The sequence below is a fragment of the Amphiprion ocellaris genome, chromosome 6 (genome assembly GCF_022539595.1).
Source record: "Amphiprion ocellaris isolate individual 3 ecotype Okinawa chromosome 6, ASM2253959v1, whole genome shotgun sequence".
NCBI lineage: Eukaryota > Metazoa > Chordata > Actinopteri > Pomacentridae > Amphiprion > Amphiprion ocellaris.
In genome coordinates this window covers 4548582-4566507 of record NC_072771.1, presented here as the reverse complement: position 1 = coordinate 4566507, position 17926 = coordinate 4548582, and the positions used below count along the sequence as shown (strand labels likewise).

Genomic DNA, 17926 nt, shown 5'->3' with positions numbered 1-17926 from the left:
TGATGTTTTAATGACATTTTGGGCGACATACTAAACTATGACATTTTTTTCACATTTTGGAAGACATACTATACTATGACGTCTTTTTCACATTTTGGACGACATACTAAACTATGACATTGTTTTCACATTTTGGACGACATACTATATACTATGATGTTTTTTTCACATTTTGGACGACATGCTAAACTATGATTTTTTTTACACATCTTGGACGACATACTAAGCTATGACTTTTTTTCACATTTTGGACGACATACTAAACTATGATGTTTTGGTCACATTTTCGACAACGTACTAAACTATGACATTTTTTTCACATTTTGGACGACATACTACTATGATGTTATTTTGACACTTTGGACTTTGTGAAACATCAGGAGCTTCACCATTGTCTGGCTGGGGTTCACTACATACATGACCTAAATATGTAGCGGGACTCAGAAACACCCCACAGTTTAATCATTTGTTCCTTGTATCATTTCCAACTAATAAATCATGGTCATTTCTTAGTAGGATCACAATCATGTGATCGTTACCAGCTAAGTGAAACAGTGTTCATTTGTTGTCATGGTTACAGCGACGCCGTGCCGGCAGCTGTATCTGGCAATGGGAAATCCTTTACAAAGCTGTAGATCCAGACTATAAGCCGCATGACTGTGAGAATTTAATGAGGTGGTCCTTGTGTCATTTCTGACCTTCCCTGAAAATTTCTTCCAAATCTGTAATTTTTCACACGGACAGACAAACAGACAGATTCACAGACAGAGATATGCCGATCATCACATTGCTCTGCCGTTCCTTGGCAGAGTAATAACAGAAAACTGGTGAGTTCAGTGTTAAAATTCTGTAAGGTGAATTAAAAAGCAGCCTGAAAGTTGTTGGTTAACGCTGATATAAAGCCCAGACGAACCACTAAAAGATTCATTTATCTTATTTAATCATCAAATCAAACCAAATATGAAATAAAAACCCCTAAAATGTAACACAAAGTTGCCCAAAAAGCGTCTGTTCTCCTAAAATCCTCATCCATCTTTCCTGAATTTGAATCAACAACATAATAAAATACTTTGAGCGAGAAAAAAACACGTTTATGATCAATATTCGAGAGAATTAGTAAAGAAAGACGCATATTATGTAATTAGGCTTTCTGCTGATGTTTGATTTGATGATTCTTCTGCAGGTTGGAAGATAATAAAAATATGCATTTGGCTCCATCTAGTGTCCAAACATAGTTAATGCAACTGATAATTGCAGCAGCTGAATACAACAGATGATTATTAATGTAAAACAAATATTCTAGCAGAGCTCTGCTCCACACATTGCTCACATCTGGACGACAATTTCACACATACATATGAAAATTTCACACATACTTATATCCAAACGACAATTTCATACATGCATACATACATACATACATACATAAATGCATACCATTAAAATGAAACTCCCACTTACAACGCCGTTCTTAGAGCCCTCCCAAGGAGGTGCAGCCATCTGTCCCACTTGCAGTCAGGTGACCCCCAACCACCCTCCTAGAGGGCTGGGAGGGGTAACGACCGCCCATCAAAGGCTAACGACTCACATTAACACCTAACGAGTCTGTTGGTTTCGGGTCTTTGTCCACTTGTTTTTGCCACCACCCTCCTGGTGGATAAATATCTGGTACTCCCCACCAGGCTTTCAGAACTGAAGAAGCCTCTTGGATGAGAGGTGAAACGTTTTCGACTCACACGAGGTTAGTCCAGTTGCCATAACTTATGCTTGCTTGAGACTTATCATGACCTGGATGACTGAGAACATCCACAGATTTAAACCATTTGATGATTTAAGAGGGAAACAAAAACGTCACAATTTGGTGGCGCTACACACGACTTTTTTGGAGGAATCCAAAAAGTCCTTAAAAACACTAATCTTTAATGTGTTGAATTCTAAAAGCTTGTCACATCATTAACTCTAGAAAGATGTTTCACCATGTTGAATGTATGCTGCATTTATTTTAGTGACCCAGTAGGTTTTATTTTCATCTCAGTCTCTCGTCGTCATCATTTTGTGTCTTTTGTGTCTCGTTTTTGTTGTTTTGTCTTATTTTTTAGTTGTTTTATCTTGTTTTTGTCAATTTTTTTTGGTTTCGGCCATTTTATGCATCAGGGACACTTTTTCCCTCTTTATGGTCATTTTAGGTCTCATTTTTGACAAGTTTTCTTTTTTGTTTTTGTTGTTTTGTATCTGTTTTTTGTCTTTTTTTCTTGTTTGTTTTGATTTCTCTTGTTTCTGTCATGTTGAGTCTCATTTAATAACATTCACATATATGTATATAATAATTTGCTTTTTTTAACCAATTTATATATATATATATATATATATATATATATATATATATATATATATATATATATATATATATATATATATATATATATATATATATACACACATACTTTTAATCATATTTGGGCATTTATAGAGATATATTATGTAATATATTATTTGTGCTCATTTTTTTCTATATTCGGGTTTTATGGAGTTTCCATCAAATATACAAACTGGAGCTGAGGTGCATCACTGTACGTGATCCGGTTTCGGAGGATGGCTTTAAAACTGCTGAGCAGCAAACTGCACTGTGAATAATTTAGAGGATTTTGAAAAGCACAAGCCGTCTTTTTCATCAAATTCCAACATACAGGAACACAAACTGGGTCGATTTGGGGTGAAGATTATGTCATAATGCTCCTTAACTAATGTAAAACAGTGAGGACGTTGGTTCCAGGAGGTCAGATCAGGTCCAAACCTCAGACCTTCCAGCTGTGAGGGTTAAAAGTTGACACTGTTCTGCCAGAGTTTCCTCGAGCAAGTCACCGAAGCAGGAGCACTGACCGCCTCCACTGCGAGCAGAGACGTGCTCAGATCGTCTGCCAGCCTCCCGGGTTCCTGTCGGGCTCAGGTTGGGAGTCGCTGACCCGGATTATTATGTTTCTGTGGACCGAGGGCTGCAGATGAATCAGCTTTGGCCACCCGCCATCATTGTTCTGCTGCTGTCAATGGAATCTGCTGCAGGCCACACCGCTCACACCGGCGTCACAGACAAACGCTGGGAAAACCGATTAATCATTGTGGCTGTGATGGACTGCAGCCTCCAGTCTAGACTTTAGTTAGTCCAAAAAGTAAAAACGCACAGTGCGATGGAGGAAAATTAGCAGATTAGCATTTTAACCATCGTACATCTGTCTCTCCGATGAGTGCAACACTGACTTTTGTATCAAATCTCTTTATGTATCTCTGTAATTATACTGCTGTTAGTTGAGGCTCTAAATCAAGGTGATATCACGGTCTGTCTGAGACAGGTGTAGATTTTAGGGGGTAAACAGAGGATCCATCTTTCTTAATATATTAAAACGGGTGCATTTGTTGCTCCCTAATAAAAACGAAAGAAAAGAGAACTTTTATTAGGAAAACCTGCTATATTAATATTAAAAAACAGCGATACATGCAGAAAAATGACAAAGTGGTGTATGAAAGTTCACCAAATTCACAAAAAATAAAGTATTTGACAGACAAAAATTTCTAGAGAAGACCTCCAGACAAAACCTACACCCAGGACCTGAGATAATTTAGATTAAACTTTAAAAAATAGCTTTATTTCTAAATTATGAGCATGTTAAGGTTGTTGGCTATACTGTGGTGTCTGAAAAAGCAACATGGGGTTGCCGCCCAGTGGTCCCACCAACCATCGGCTGGAAGTCGCTCGTTTAGGCACACCGCCCCCTGGTGGAAAGTGACCTCACTGGCAGGGAAGAACCTGGAGCTGTTGCAGGAGGTGGAGCGGTACCGGCTAGATATAGCTGGGCTCACCTCCACACACAGCAAGAGTTCTGGAACTAAACACCTGGAGAGGGGCTGGACTCTCTCCTTATCTGGAGTTGTTTAGGATGAGAGGCTCTGGGCGAATGTGGGGAGACTCAAGAGCCCCCAGCTGAGCACCACTCTGTTGGAGTTCTCCCTGGAAAAAAAGAGGGTTGACTCTCCGTGGAAAACTCTGACTGCTGCTTGTGTTTATGCACCGAACAGCAGTTGGAGTATTCGACCTTCTTGGAGTCTCTGGGTGGTGTCCTGGAAGGGATACCACCTGGGTACCGCCTGGAGACTCCATAGTTCTGCTGGGGGACTTCAGCGCTCAGGTGGGCAACAATGGAGAAACTTGGAGGAGGTGATTGGGAGGAATGATCTGCTCGATCTGAACCTGAGTGGTGATTTGTTTTTGGACTTCTGTGCTCGTCATAGATTGGCCATGTTCAAGCATAAAGCACAGTACCGTTCAAAAGTTTGGGGTCACTTACAAACGTCCTTATTTTTGAAAGAAAAGCATTTTTTTTTCAATGAAGATAACATTAAATGAATGATGAATCCAGTCTAGACATTGCTAATGTGGTAAATGACTATTTTAGCTGGAAACAGCTGATTTTTAATGGAATATCTCCATAGGGGTACAGAGAAACATTTCCAGCAACCATCACTCCTTTGTTCTAATGCTACACTGTGTTAGCTAATGGTGTTGAGAGGCTAATTGATGATTAGAAAACCATCGTGAAGTTGTGTTAGCACACGAATAAAAGTGGGAGTTTTCATGGAAAACATGAAATTGTCTGGGTGACCCCAAACTTTTGAACAGCATTGTACCTCATAAGGTTACCTGGTATCAGAGCACCTTAGGCCAAAGGTTGATGATCGACTTCGTAGTCGCATCATCATACCTGTGGCCAAATGTCTCGGACACTTGGGCAATGAGTAGCAGAGCTGTCAACTGATCACCACCTGGTGGTGAGTTGGATCTGATGGCGGGGAAGACTGCTGGACAGACCTGGTAAATCCCAAACATGTAGTGAGGGTGAACTGGGAACGTCTGGCGGAGGACCCTGTCTGTTCAACTCCCACCTCTGGAAGAGTTTCTCCTGCATCCCAGGGGAGGTTGGGGACATGGAATCTGAGTAGTTCATGTTCAAAGCCTCCATTACAGAGGCAGCTGGTTGGAGCTGCGACCTGGAGCTCATTATTAGTAAATTAGAATAAAGATAAGTGATGTTCTGCCAAATGTAAAATGTCTGATAATTGGTGTAAATTCAATTTAAGGTTTCAAATTTAGTTAAAAGAGGTTCATATAAATCACACAAAACCAGTGTTTATCATGTCAAGAGGTTAAAACCAATTTGTCTCAGGAAAAAAAAACACATTTCTACACCAAAAAATAAACATTAGATTGTTGTTTCTTCCTTTCAGTTCAATTTTTTAATGAATTAGTGAGCAGTTTTTTTACTTTAACCTGGTCTAATCCATATTTATGATAATGTGTCACCACTACATTCAACTGTGGATTCCATAAAACTGTTTCACGTCACCCTTAAATGATTCCATCTGATGTAAAAACTGGAGCTTCAGGATTCAGCGATGTGATCATTTGACTTTTTCATCTAAATTTCACCACAAAGCAACAGAAATTAGGCTGATCTGAGGTTGAGATAAAGTCTGATATCTGCCAAACTCATGTCGTCTGTTCTGCTAATAAACATGGAGGTCAATTTAATCCTCTTCCTGCTTCCACAGACTATTATTATACCCGCCTGTAGAAACGCACAATTGGCCAAACATATTTTGTGTTCCCTGGATTCATTTCTCACTTTCTGCAGTCTATAAATAAACTGGGTAAACAGCTGTTCACGCCTGCTGCTCCTTTCACCTCCAACCATCTGAAAACGGCTAAATTTGGTCTAATTTTGCAGCCAGAATTGGACAATCCTTCTTCTGGCTGCAGCTCCTCTTTCTATAAAAGGGAAAACTGAACCAAAAATCCAATAAGAAGCACTAAATTTAAAAGGATGCCTGTAATATGAGGATGATACGCTGCAGAAATTCATGTTTGGATGTGACGTGTGGCTTCTGAGGAGATGAAATGGGCTTTTTTGGGTTATTTTGATGGTTTTAGGATTAGTTGAAGCTGCTGTTTAGATTGTGTTCATGCAGTCTTTTGCATAATTTTATTGGAAATGTTAGTCAAGATGGGGCTGCACAGTGGTGTAGTGGTTAGCACTTTCACCTTGCAGCAAGAAGATCCCTGGTTCACGTCCCGGCTTTCCCGGGATCTTTCTGCATGGAGTTTGCATGTTCTCCCTGTGCATGCGTGGGTTTTCTCCAGGTACTCCGGCTTCCTCCCACAGTCCAAAAATATGCTGAGATTAATTGATTACTCTAAATTGCCCGTAGGTGTGAATGTGAGAGTGATTGTTTGTCTTTGTATGTAGCCCTGTGACAGACTGGTGACCTGTCTAGGGTGTCCCCTGCCTTCACCTGAGTCAGCTGGGATAGACTCCAGCCCCCCCATGACCCTAGTGAGGATTAAGCGGTGTATAGATAATGGATGGATGTTAGTCAAGATTTCTTTTTTGTATGTTATATTGTAATTATTACAGTCTATGTGGGACAGAAAACGCTTGACAATTTGATCTAAATAAAGGCTAAAAATATATGATTTTAAAGTTTGGAGTTGCTTTTTAACTAATTGTCAAAAATACATTTATTTACATTTTATTTTTAAACAAAAAATACATATGATACATTAGACAGACTGATTTAAAAATACAGACCCCAATGTAGAAATATCTTAAAGATTTTCCCGGTTTTGTTATATTAGATAATAACTTGTAAAAATCATAGAATATCCACGTTAACAAATTTTTACAAACAGTAAAAAATTTACAGTTTTTGTAGTCACTGTTTTACAGATATTTGCTGTTATTTGAAAGAAAAATTATGTGTACTAAGTCTTGAAAAATGCTAAATAATATTTGATTTTGTCTGTTTTTTTAAATTACACACAACATCTAGTGAAAGTATTAATTTACATGCTGACAGTATGAAAAACAGACCAATACTGTACATAATATCAGTATCTGTACTGGGATTTGTTCATTTACAGTGTGTGACCATAAAATGAGACTGTTTTACTGTATTTAATATGAATATAATAAATATAATATAAATATTTTAGATATTTGTCATTTGTTTTTAAAAAAATTTTTAACTGTAATTTTAAAATAAACTATTTACTGTTATTTTACTGGTGTTTAATCAGAAAATAACTAGTAAAATCAGATTTTGAAAAGTATATTTGTAATTTGAAAGAAAATGTATACATATTAAGGTTTTTTTTAAAGGTAAGAATTTTTAAAATTGTTATCTTACAGATATTATCATCATCATCATCATCATCATAAAATAACATTGTTGAACAGTTTACATATTTGTGTTTTTTTATTTATTTATTTTTTCACATTTTTGAATTGGATAATAACCAGTAAAGTCAGATTTTTAAAAAGTGTATTTGTTATTTGAAGGATAAAAATATATTAAATATTGAAAAAAAAAATGTAAATAATTTTTTCTTAATTGTTATTTTACAGATTATCCCTGTTTTGTAAATTACAGGTAAAATAAGATCACAGCAAAAAGTATTAACTTTCATGGCAACTGTTAGAAAAATAGATCATGTTGACATCAAAATTCTGTGCTTTTACAAAAATTTTTCCCATTTTTTTTAACAGCAGTTGACCATAAAGTCACACTTTTAAATATTTTACATATTTGTCCTTTTTTAAATACAATTTAACAGATTTTTTTTGGGAATTGGGTAATAACTAGTAAACTAAATATCAATTTACACATTAATTGCAAAATTATATAAAAAAAATAAAAATAAAGAATTTTTTTTTTTTTTTTTAAAGGCCAAAATTGTAAAGCAGTCATTTGAAAGATATTTGGGGTTAAGGAAAGGAAAAAATATGTATATAAAGGATTGGAAAATAAAACAGTAAACAGTTTTAGCCAATATATATGAAATTAAAAAATATATGTGTATTAAAGGATTGATTAAAAAAAATAAATTATTTTTTGAAAATTGCTATTTGACATTTCAATTTATCACCAAATTTTATTTATTTATCTATTTTTAAATTTTTTAAAATTTATTTTTCACTGTGAAATATCGATTAAAAACCCTCACTGATGAATAGAGTTCCTCCTGTGGGATCTGCATTTATTTTATTTTTTGAATAATTAATACAAACTGTTGAATTGTTTCACATTAGGAAGATTTTGCACAGCGATGCTTCCACGTCTGTTGTTTACTGTAAATAAATCCACTTGTTCGGTAAATACACAAAAGACATCGAGCCTGACGTCACTCACACCTGACATGCCCGGTGCCGCGGCGCGCTCGGGAACGCGCCTGGGCACCGGAGCGGGACGGGAGAGCGCGAGAGCGAGTCACGGAGAGGAGGAGAGGATGCGCGCTGGCCGTTAGTACCGGGTTCACCGACCGTCTGCTGAGGCTCGGATGTCAACAAACACAATTTATTCCTTCTTTTAGCTGCTGGACCGGAAACCGAACAGGTGAGTACCGAGAATCCGCACCGCACCGAGTCAGTCGGTCAGCACCGGAGAAAGACGAGACAGCAGAAGTTGCAGGTGCACGAAGCTCTGAGATGTTTTAATGAGCTTTTAATTAGTCAGAGAGCCTCCAGTGAGAAGCATGGAAACAGAGGAAAAAGGTGGATTTCTGTTTCATTTTTCTTTAATGAGAAGTTAAAAGGCTGATGCGAGGAGCTGCTGCGCAGAATGACGGATGAATCCCAGAAGGAATGTCATGAATGAAGTATGTGTGAGTGGGCGACAACAACAACTACAGGATTGTTCTGCCACATTTCTACCAGATTCACACTCCGAGCTCAACTTTGTTCTCACAGCTGCTTTGATTCTCTGAGCGGCCTCAGACTGACTCCTCATGTAATCCAATACTTCCTGCCTTCTGAATAATAAATGCACAGGACACTGACCATCACACACTGATTCCCTCCTTCCGTCTTTCTCCGGTTCCTCGCGGCGTCAGCTCTTTTGTTGGAAATCCAATTCAGTTCTTGTAACGCAGAGTCACCACACGGTCCACTTTATTAGGTACACCTTTCCAGTAAAAGGTAGGATCTCCTTTTGACTTCAGAATGCTTCTTTCAACAACATTCCTCAGAGGTTTTGGCTTATATTGACATGATAGCATCACGCACTTGCTGCAGATTTATCGGCTGAACATCCATGATGCCAGTCTCCTGTTCCACCACATCCCAAAGGTTCTCCTGGATTGAGATGTGGTGACTGTGGAGGCCGTTGGAGTACAGAGAACTCATCGTCATGTTCAAGAAACCAGCTTGAGAAGATCTGAGCTTTGTGGCATGGAACATTATCCTGCTGGAAGTAGCATCAGAAGATGGTCCACTGTGGTCATAAAGGGATGGAGATGGTTAGCAATGACACTCAGGAGGCTGTGGAGTTTAAACCATGATCAGTTGGTACCAGGAACATATCTCCCCCATCATTACACCATCATCAGCCTGAACCGTTGATACAAGGCAGGATGGATCCATGCTGTCATGATGTTCCCACCAAATTCTGAGACTCATGGAGACTCATCAGACCAGGCAACGTCTTTCCAATCTTCTATTGTCCAGTTTTGCCTCAGTTTCCTGTTCTTAGCTGACAGGAGTGGTACTGGTGGGGTCTTCTGCTGCTGGAGTCCATCGTCTTCAACGTTGTTGTGTGTTCAGAGATGGTATTCTGCATTCCTTGGTTGTAACCAGTGGTTATTTGAGTTCCTGTTGTCTTTCTATCATCTCCAACCAGTCTGTCCATTCTCCTCTGACCTCTCACATCAACAAAGCATTTTGGTCCACACAGCTCACTGGATATTTTCTCTTTTTGGGAACATTCTTTGTAAACCCTAGAGATGGTTGTGGTGAAAATCCCAGTAGATCAGCAGTTTGTGAAACACTCATACCAGCCTGTTTGGCCCCAACAACCATGCCACGTTCAAAGTCACTAAAATCTAATTTCTTCCCCATTCTGATGCTTGGTTAGACCTCCATCAAGCTGTCTTGACCACGTCTACATGCCTAAATGCATTGAGTTGCAGCCATGTGATTGGCTGATTAGCTTTTTGTGTTAACGAGTAGTTGAACAGGTGTACCTAATAAAGTGGCCGGTGAGTGTATGTCCTCTCACAGGGCTTTGCATAGTAAGGTACACTTTATGAGTTATAAATAGAGAACAGAAAACCCAAGAATCCGAAGTTACCTTTGGATTTTCTTTCAGCGAAGGTGAGAAGGAACAAAAAAAACTTCTGACAGAACCAGGCTCAGGGAAGGCGGCCATCTGCCTCGACCAGATGGGTTAGGGCGGAGGTGATTTCAACAGAAGTTTTGAAACTAAAATTTAGTGTGCACTGTAAAAAAAATCATGTTTTACAACTTTTAACTGTAATTTTTTTGTAAAACATAATGGTATTTTACAGATTTTTAAAACATTAATTAGATAATAACTAGTAAAATTAGAAAAAGTATCAGTTTACATGTTAACTGTTAAAAACAAATAAATCTCGATTTTTACCAATCGTAATTTGTTCTTTTACAATGTCTGACTGTACAATTACATTGATTACTGTCTAAATCTGCTAAAAATATATTTTTACAGATATTTGTTGATGTTTTCACCACATTCATATTATTATAACTTTTCTTTTTTTTTTTTTTACATTTTTGAACATTTTGTGATTTTTTTATAAACATATTTTTGCTGCCAACCTTGTTGCTAGATTGTCAGTGATTTTAACAGAACTTTTTCTGTGTGGATACTGTAAAATTAAAAAAAAAATCATGTTTAACAGCTTTTAACTGTAATTTTTTGAACAACGTTATTTTTACAGATTTTTATGATTTTTTAAATTAAATTGGATAAAAGCTGGTAGAATCGGAAAGTATTAGTTTACACTTTAACTGTAAAAAATTAAATAAAAAAAACTGGCCAAAAAAATGCCCACATCACAAATCTCTCTTTTTTTTTTTAAACAAATGGTTATTAGTTCTTTTACAGTATTTAACTGTAAAATTGCATCAATTACTGTATCTAAATCAGCTAATATATATATATATATATATATATATATATATATATATATATATAAATAAAAATTTTACAGATGTTTACTGTTATTTTCACCATTTTTAAATTTTATTTATTTATTTTTTACAATTTTTGAAAATTTTGCTGGCAACCTTGCTGCCAGATTGTCATTGATTTTAATATGACTTTTTTTTACAGTATACACTGTAAAAGAAGAAAATCATATTTAGCAGTTTTTAACTGTAATGTTTTTGAACAATTGGGCATTATTTTACAGATTGAAAAAAATAATTGGATAATAACTAGTAAAATTAGAGGAAAGAAACAAAAAAACAAACCAAACATAAATGTTGATGTCACAAATCTCTTTTATTTTACAGTGTATGACTGTAAAATTAAATCGATTACTGTGTCTAAATCAGATAAAAATATAATTTTACAGATATTTGCTGTTATTTTCACCATTTATTATTATTGTTGTTATTATTAGTTGTTTTGTTTGTTGTTGTTTTTTACAATTTTGAACATATTTTTGCTGACCACCTTTAACTTGTTTTACAGTGTACCCTGTAAAAAAAACAAAAACAAAAACAAAATTAACAGCTTGTAGCTAATGTTTTTGGAACAATTTAACATCATTTTACAGGTTTAAAAAAAGGATAATAACTAGTAAATTTATAGAAAGTTTTAATATACACGTTAAAAACTAAACAGACAAACAAAAGCACTGTCAGGTGTTGAGGGGTGGGGATGGAAGGCATATCTCGCTCTTCTCGGCTTAGATGTTCTGGACTGACCTTTTCATCAGGTTCTGAATCTCTCCTGTGCTCAGGTGTGAAGATGGGAAACGGTTCCATGAAATCGAAGCGCTACAAACACGCTGATGGATGTCCGGCTGCCTCCAACGGACGACCCTGCAAAGATCAGGGCCTCAAGAACCTGGACCTGCTGAAGGCCCGGGTGGAGGAGCTGGAGCGAGAAGGCAAGAGGAAGGACGAGGAGCTCAGCGCCAGAGATCAGCAGATCCGAGGCCTCCAGGAGCAGCTGAGCCAGCAGAGCCGAGTCCTGGCCGAGCTGAGCGACGAGCTGCAGAACAAATGCCTCCAGATCAGCAAGCTGCAGGACGTGGTGAAGAGCGGCGCCTCGGCCGGTTTGGCTTCCAGGCCTCCTTCGGTCAAAGCCGGCGGGAAGAGCAGCCCCAACCTCAGCGTCCGGATCAAGGAAACCATCAACAGGAGGAAAGGAGCCAAAGCCGGAGTGTCGGCAGAACCAACGTCCAGAACGTACGACTCCAGCAGCCTCCCCAAGTTCTCCTTCGAGAAGGCTCGAGTACCCAAGGACGCCAGGTGAGACATGGATAGACCGATTTATGGCATTTTTCTGAATATCTGTGTTTTTATTTACTGTCTGTTGTCACTCTGTGGTCTCAGAAAGGTCTCTCAAAGTAGAAAAACTGAACCACAAACACAAACCAGGAAATTAGCTTCTCTCACATTAGCTAAGGCTACGCTAATGGCTAGCAGCTAAGTTAGAAGGCAGCTAAAACAGGGTCTAGAAAACAAGTATGGATAAATCTTTAAGATCTGGACCTTAGGGGACAGTAAAAGTGACAGAACATTGCCATTTGTCCGATTATCAGTACTTTTATTGACCGATTATTGATGAATTAAATGTGCTACTTCAGGTTTGTTCACAGTGGCTAAAGCTATGCTAATGGCTAGCGGCAAAGTTAGACCGCAGCCACAGACTAACCTGAAACAGAGTCAGGAAAACAATAATTAATTTAACATCTGGACCTTAGTGGATAATAAAAATGATAGAACAGTAAAGCATTAAGAAAATAAAGATGTAACTGCAGGAAACAAACTGATTTATCTCAGTCAAGAGCATCCTAATTTAATCACTGCTATTTCTATTTGACACATTCAGTCATAGTCACTCTTATTAATGAAAAATCGAAGTTATGAATCACTGGTTCTCTGCTATCACATGCTGTTAAAACATTACACTTAATATGTATTGGTTCCAAATATGGGCCTTTCTTGACTATCAATAATTGGCATCAGTATCGGCCCACATCGGTCGATTCTGAAGGTGAGCTGTTTGTCTTTTTAGAAGGTTGAAACTATAAAAAAAAAAGGCCATAAAAGAGGCGAGACTGCAGGTAAAGGTTCATGATCCCCTCAGGCCTGGTGGAGGAGATTTAAAAAGAAAAGCAGCAGCATCAGTGGGCGGGAAGTGGAAGGTGGTCAAAGACTGTAGTGTTGATGATGTGCAAAAAGTCTGTTACAACAAAAACAGCATTATGCAGCCCGAGATCCTTCAGCTTCCTGGTCAGGACTTAAAGCAGGGATGGATAAATATAGAATATTTAAGAAAAGACTAAAGAATCTCTTGTGCCAGATATTGCTCAGAAAAAAACTGACAAATGGCATAACACAACAAATGCAGTGTCTAAAAGGTGAAAGGCAATAAGATATAAGTATGATACATTACTGAAACAAAATAAGCCAAAGTAAGACTAGAATACACAAGAAAAAGCATTTTTTTTGTTTGACCAGTGGCTTTGTTCTGACTAGAAATTACATAAACAAGTCACAAAAGATGCTAAGATACCGTGTTAGAGATGCTAACAAGGAATTTCAATCATCTCTATAGCTTCCTTTTAACTTTTTACTAAAAATGCCATGTCTAGAGTTATTCATACTTCTTGAAATTGTTGGTAACTTTTGAGAAAATGTAGTCTCTATAGCATTCTAAATGTTTCTCATATGTTCTGCCATGTTCTAGAGGGTTCTAATATGGTATAAACCAAGAACAGCTCATTCAGGAGTTTTCTAGTTAGTTGCAAGTCACGGCTAAATCCAAAGAGTTCAGGCAACTTGATATTTGGGTCCATCACTGAGAGAAAATTGTGCGTTGTAGCTGCTGACAAGACAGTGAAATAGAATTGAGTTGAATAGATGTTTATGTCATTGCTAGATGATGAAAAAAAGGCAGTTTAGCAGCATTTTTGGTTTGGACCATACAACAAAAAACCCACAAAGTCATTACAAAAAATAACATAAGAAAGTTGCATTGTGTAAGAACAATATTGCAAAGTCTATAAAGCCATATTCACATGTTTTCAAGGTTTAGTGGCCAAATTGCAAAGTATAATCACAGAGTATATGCAATTCTACACTGTTGAAGATCTCAGAAAGTGAAATATAAAGTCACAAGTGACCTCTGCACTGGAAAGAATGGTAGAAACCAAGAAGAATCAAAGATCAACACCAAAAACATTCTTATAAATCTGGGAAATTCTGGTAGCAACATGTTAATCAGACACTAAACAAGAAGAACTTAACTCCTCTAAGAAGAAACCTGATAGAAAACAGAAGAGTTTAGGTCATTGTAGCAGCAAATACAGGTGTAATCTTGGGATATCCATATATTTGGGGGCATTTAACACAGATTTTCTATTTTCAATGGATGGCTAAGGAGCCTACAGCAGATTTTTTCAGTATTTACTACCTAAAATGGTGCAGTTATTTCTGCAATAGCTGCTGTTATGACCAATCACTGAGACAAAGGTGCTTAAAGGCTAAAAATCTAAGTGGTTTCAAGGTCCAGTGGCCAAACTGCAAAGTATAATCATAGAGTACAAGGAGTTCTACACTGTGGAAGATGTCAAAGAACATAATGGGAGGTCAAAAGTGACTTCTGCACTGGAAAGAATGGCAGAATCCAAGAAGAATCCTGATTGAGATATTCTGGTAGCAACATCTCAATCAGACACTGAACAAGACTGAAGGACTCGACTTCTCAGTTACAGACGTACAAGCAAAGGCTCATCTAGACAAAGAAAAAAAGCTTCTAGTCATCAGTTCTGTGGTCGGATGAGATGAAATTTGAGTTTTTAGGACAAAGGGACAAGAGCAGCATCCCGACAGTCAAGCATGTTGGTGGAAATGTGATGCCTTGGGATGTTTTTCAGCCAATGGACCAGACATGCTCATCAAATTAAACATCCAGTCATGGTAGTCCTAGAAGCTTCCATTAAAAGCAGTCAAAGCTCCTCTTTTAGGGTCTTGAAGCCACTCATCCAAGACAGACTGAAGAAGCCTCTTGGATGAGAGGTGAAATGTCTTGAAGAACCTTAAAGAGGAGTTCAGTTGCGTTCAGACGGCATATTAAAATTCTGGAAGAAAACTGCAGGTAAAAACTTAGCCTCGGGCAGAAATGGACCTTATAGCGAGACAATAATCTGAAACATGCAGTCAAAATGGTGAGGAAAAGTTTAATAGAAAACCATATGAAGATGTTGGAGTCCTGATCTGAAATGATCAAGAATATGTGGAGGAACTACAGACCAGAGTGATGGTTAGGAAGTCTTTAACCTTAATTAGCTGGAGATCGACACAAAAGTGGAACAAAATCCCAGTGGAGACATGCAGAAAGATGGTCAGCAATTATTACAACCGTTTTATTGATCTGGTGGTGAATAAACACTTTGATATTGATTGTTTAGTGTATTAGTGTGAGGGTAAACATGCTAGAAATTACCAGCACCATTTAGAATACTATAGGAGCTGCATTTTCTCAAAATTTCAAGGGTTATGAATAATTTTGTAAGTGCCATTTTTAGTAAGAATGTAAAAATAAATGAAAAAAAGACCTAAAATTCAACATTAACACCTATAACACAATGTCTTACCATTGGTTGTCACTTCTTTATGCCATTTCTAGTCATAAGAAACCATTTGGTTAAATATAAAATTATTATAAACCAAAATTTGGCATGAAGACAGCCATGAGTTTACCTGTATTTATAATATATGATGTATTTATTTGTTAAGGTCCCATTTAAATAGTTTATTGGCTCAGAAAAGTAACACTACATGTCCAAATGGATGTAAACAACCACTTTCTTTATGTTCTTTAGTTCCAGGAAAGGTGAATATTAATGCTACAGTATGCAGGCAACAGTTTGTCCTTTTCAACAATGGTTCCCCTAAACAAATGGTTTTCAAGGTTTGGTGTGGAAGAACTTTGCCTGCATAGAACCTCATCCAACACCTTCAATATTAACCTTTTGGGCATTTATCATGCAGCAGTACTGAATGTTTTGGGTGAAAATCCTCAAAAAAGTTTAAAAAAGACAGTAGAAAAAAGAATTGAAGGCAGTTGTAGTGGTAAATACAGATGGAATCTGTATATTTGTGGCCATTTAATGCAGGTTTTCTATTTTAAATTAATGGCAAATGAGCCTACAGCAGACTTTTTAATATTTACGATCTGAAAAGGAGCAATTACCTCTCAGCAGCAGGTAGAAACAGACATAAATCAAAAACTGATTCCAATAAAGCAGCAGCTCCACCTCTACTGTCATAACAAACTCAATTTCCACTCATTTATTTTATTGATTTATGATTTTTCACTCAGTATTTCCACTAGAACAAAAAGTAGCCTGAAAACCCTAACCCTAATCAAATGAAATGATGAAGACTGTTTGAAATAATGCGAAAAAATGGCTCAAAAAGGCAAAAAAAGAAAAAAGCAGCAAATCTTTCAGCTAATTAGGGCGATTTTGGTCTCTTATCAGAACTAAGCTGATAAGTGTTGAGATTATCTTATTTTATCTTAGTATTAACATTCAAAGCACCTTTAAGCTCAAGAAAAAAGCCAAACTATCCCTTCACTCGCACTTATTTGTTTTAAAATTGGGTTTTAAACTTTCATTATCCATTTTTTTTTCTTTGAGTTTAATGGGCAGTCATTCACAGTTGGGTTGTTGCTTCAAAATGTAACTTTTGAGCACAAAATATTATAAAAAATGGCTCAGTAATCACATTACCTTGTGGTATATCTGCACACTAAATCTGAAGCTACAGAGCGACGCTAGTTAGCTTAGCACTGAGACTAGTTTGCTTAGTCTATTGCATTTGCAGCTTTGTAGCAATGCTAAGCTAAGCTGCAAACACAAGAATGGACTAGCATCTGGTAAACTACCTGCCCCTCTCATCCTGTTTAATTCAGCTCTGCTTGAATTAAACATACTCAATAATAAGAAATAAGTGTTCAGAAACATGCAGTACGTAGCAAAACAAAGCTAAAGCGCTCCAATTATTAGTTTTTAGGAGTCTTAAAGTGCCTTTAAATGTGCTGTGTTTGAACATAAACTGTATTTTAATGCATCTCAGTAACAGGAAAGCTGTTTCTGACCAAGAAACGTTATCAAGATTGATGCAAAAATCACAATTTTCCCCCCAAATAAAGGATTCTGTGCAGCATGCCTCTATTTTTAGATCAGACTAATTGTCGCTGGCGTTCACTGGTTCGGAAATCTGAGACAAAAATCTTCTTATTGGATTATCAGCAGCCCGTGAAAGTTTGCAGGAGATTAGACAGGAAGCAAATAGATCATTATCATTATTTAAATCTACCTTACTGGCTGCTCAACGCCTCCTCAGCTGATCTCGGCTCAGATTCTGCAGCTTTTATGACCTAAAAAGACAGAAAACACAACAGAGTGCTGAGAGATGAGCTCATTTAGGGCCTTGACAATTAAAGAAAGTCATGTTTTACATTTGTTTAAGATGTAAAATGTACAGCTCCACGTTTAACAGCCTCGTTAGATTTCAGGCCTCGTTAGATTCCCCGACATGAAAGCAAATGAGCCCAATGTGGAATATTGAACCCAAACTAAAGTAAATGAAGGTTTTTCTGTGTGGACTGAAAAACAAAAGTCCTGCCAGTCATCTGCTCTCGTTTTATGAAGCCCAAAGTGAGAATTTATTGCCCCCGATAAGGTGAACAAACAGACCACCCAGCACACGCCTCGTGCACGTCTCCGTCCGGCCACCAGCTCCCATGATCTACAAGCCGAGGCTCTTAACCTCTTGGGTTTTTACGGCTCCCAGAAGGAAGTGATGTCTTCCTTCTG

The 17926-nt window shown here is 37.4% G+C and overlaps 1 protein-coding gene across 1 annotated transcript in view; it reads left to right on the top strand.

The window, feature by feature from the left end:
• Nucleotides 1–8278: 8278 nt before the first annotated feature.
• The window catches only part of prkg2 (protein kinase cGMP-dependent 2), a 53480-nt gene continuing 43832 nt past the window's right edge, over nucleotides 8279–17926 (top strand). The window contains exons 1-2 of the mRNA XM_055011778.1: nucleotides 8279–8442; nucleotides 11831–12344. Of these exons, the coding sequence (XP_054867753.1) occupies nucleotides 11839–12344 (506 nt within the window). The 5' untranslated portion in view covers nucleotides 8279–8442; nucleotides 11831–11838. The remainder of the gene's footprint in view (nucleotides 8443–11830; nucleotides 12345–17926) is intronic.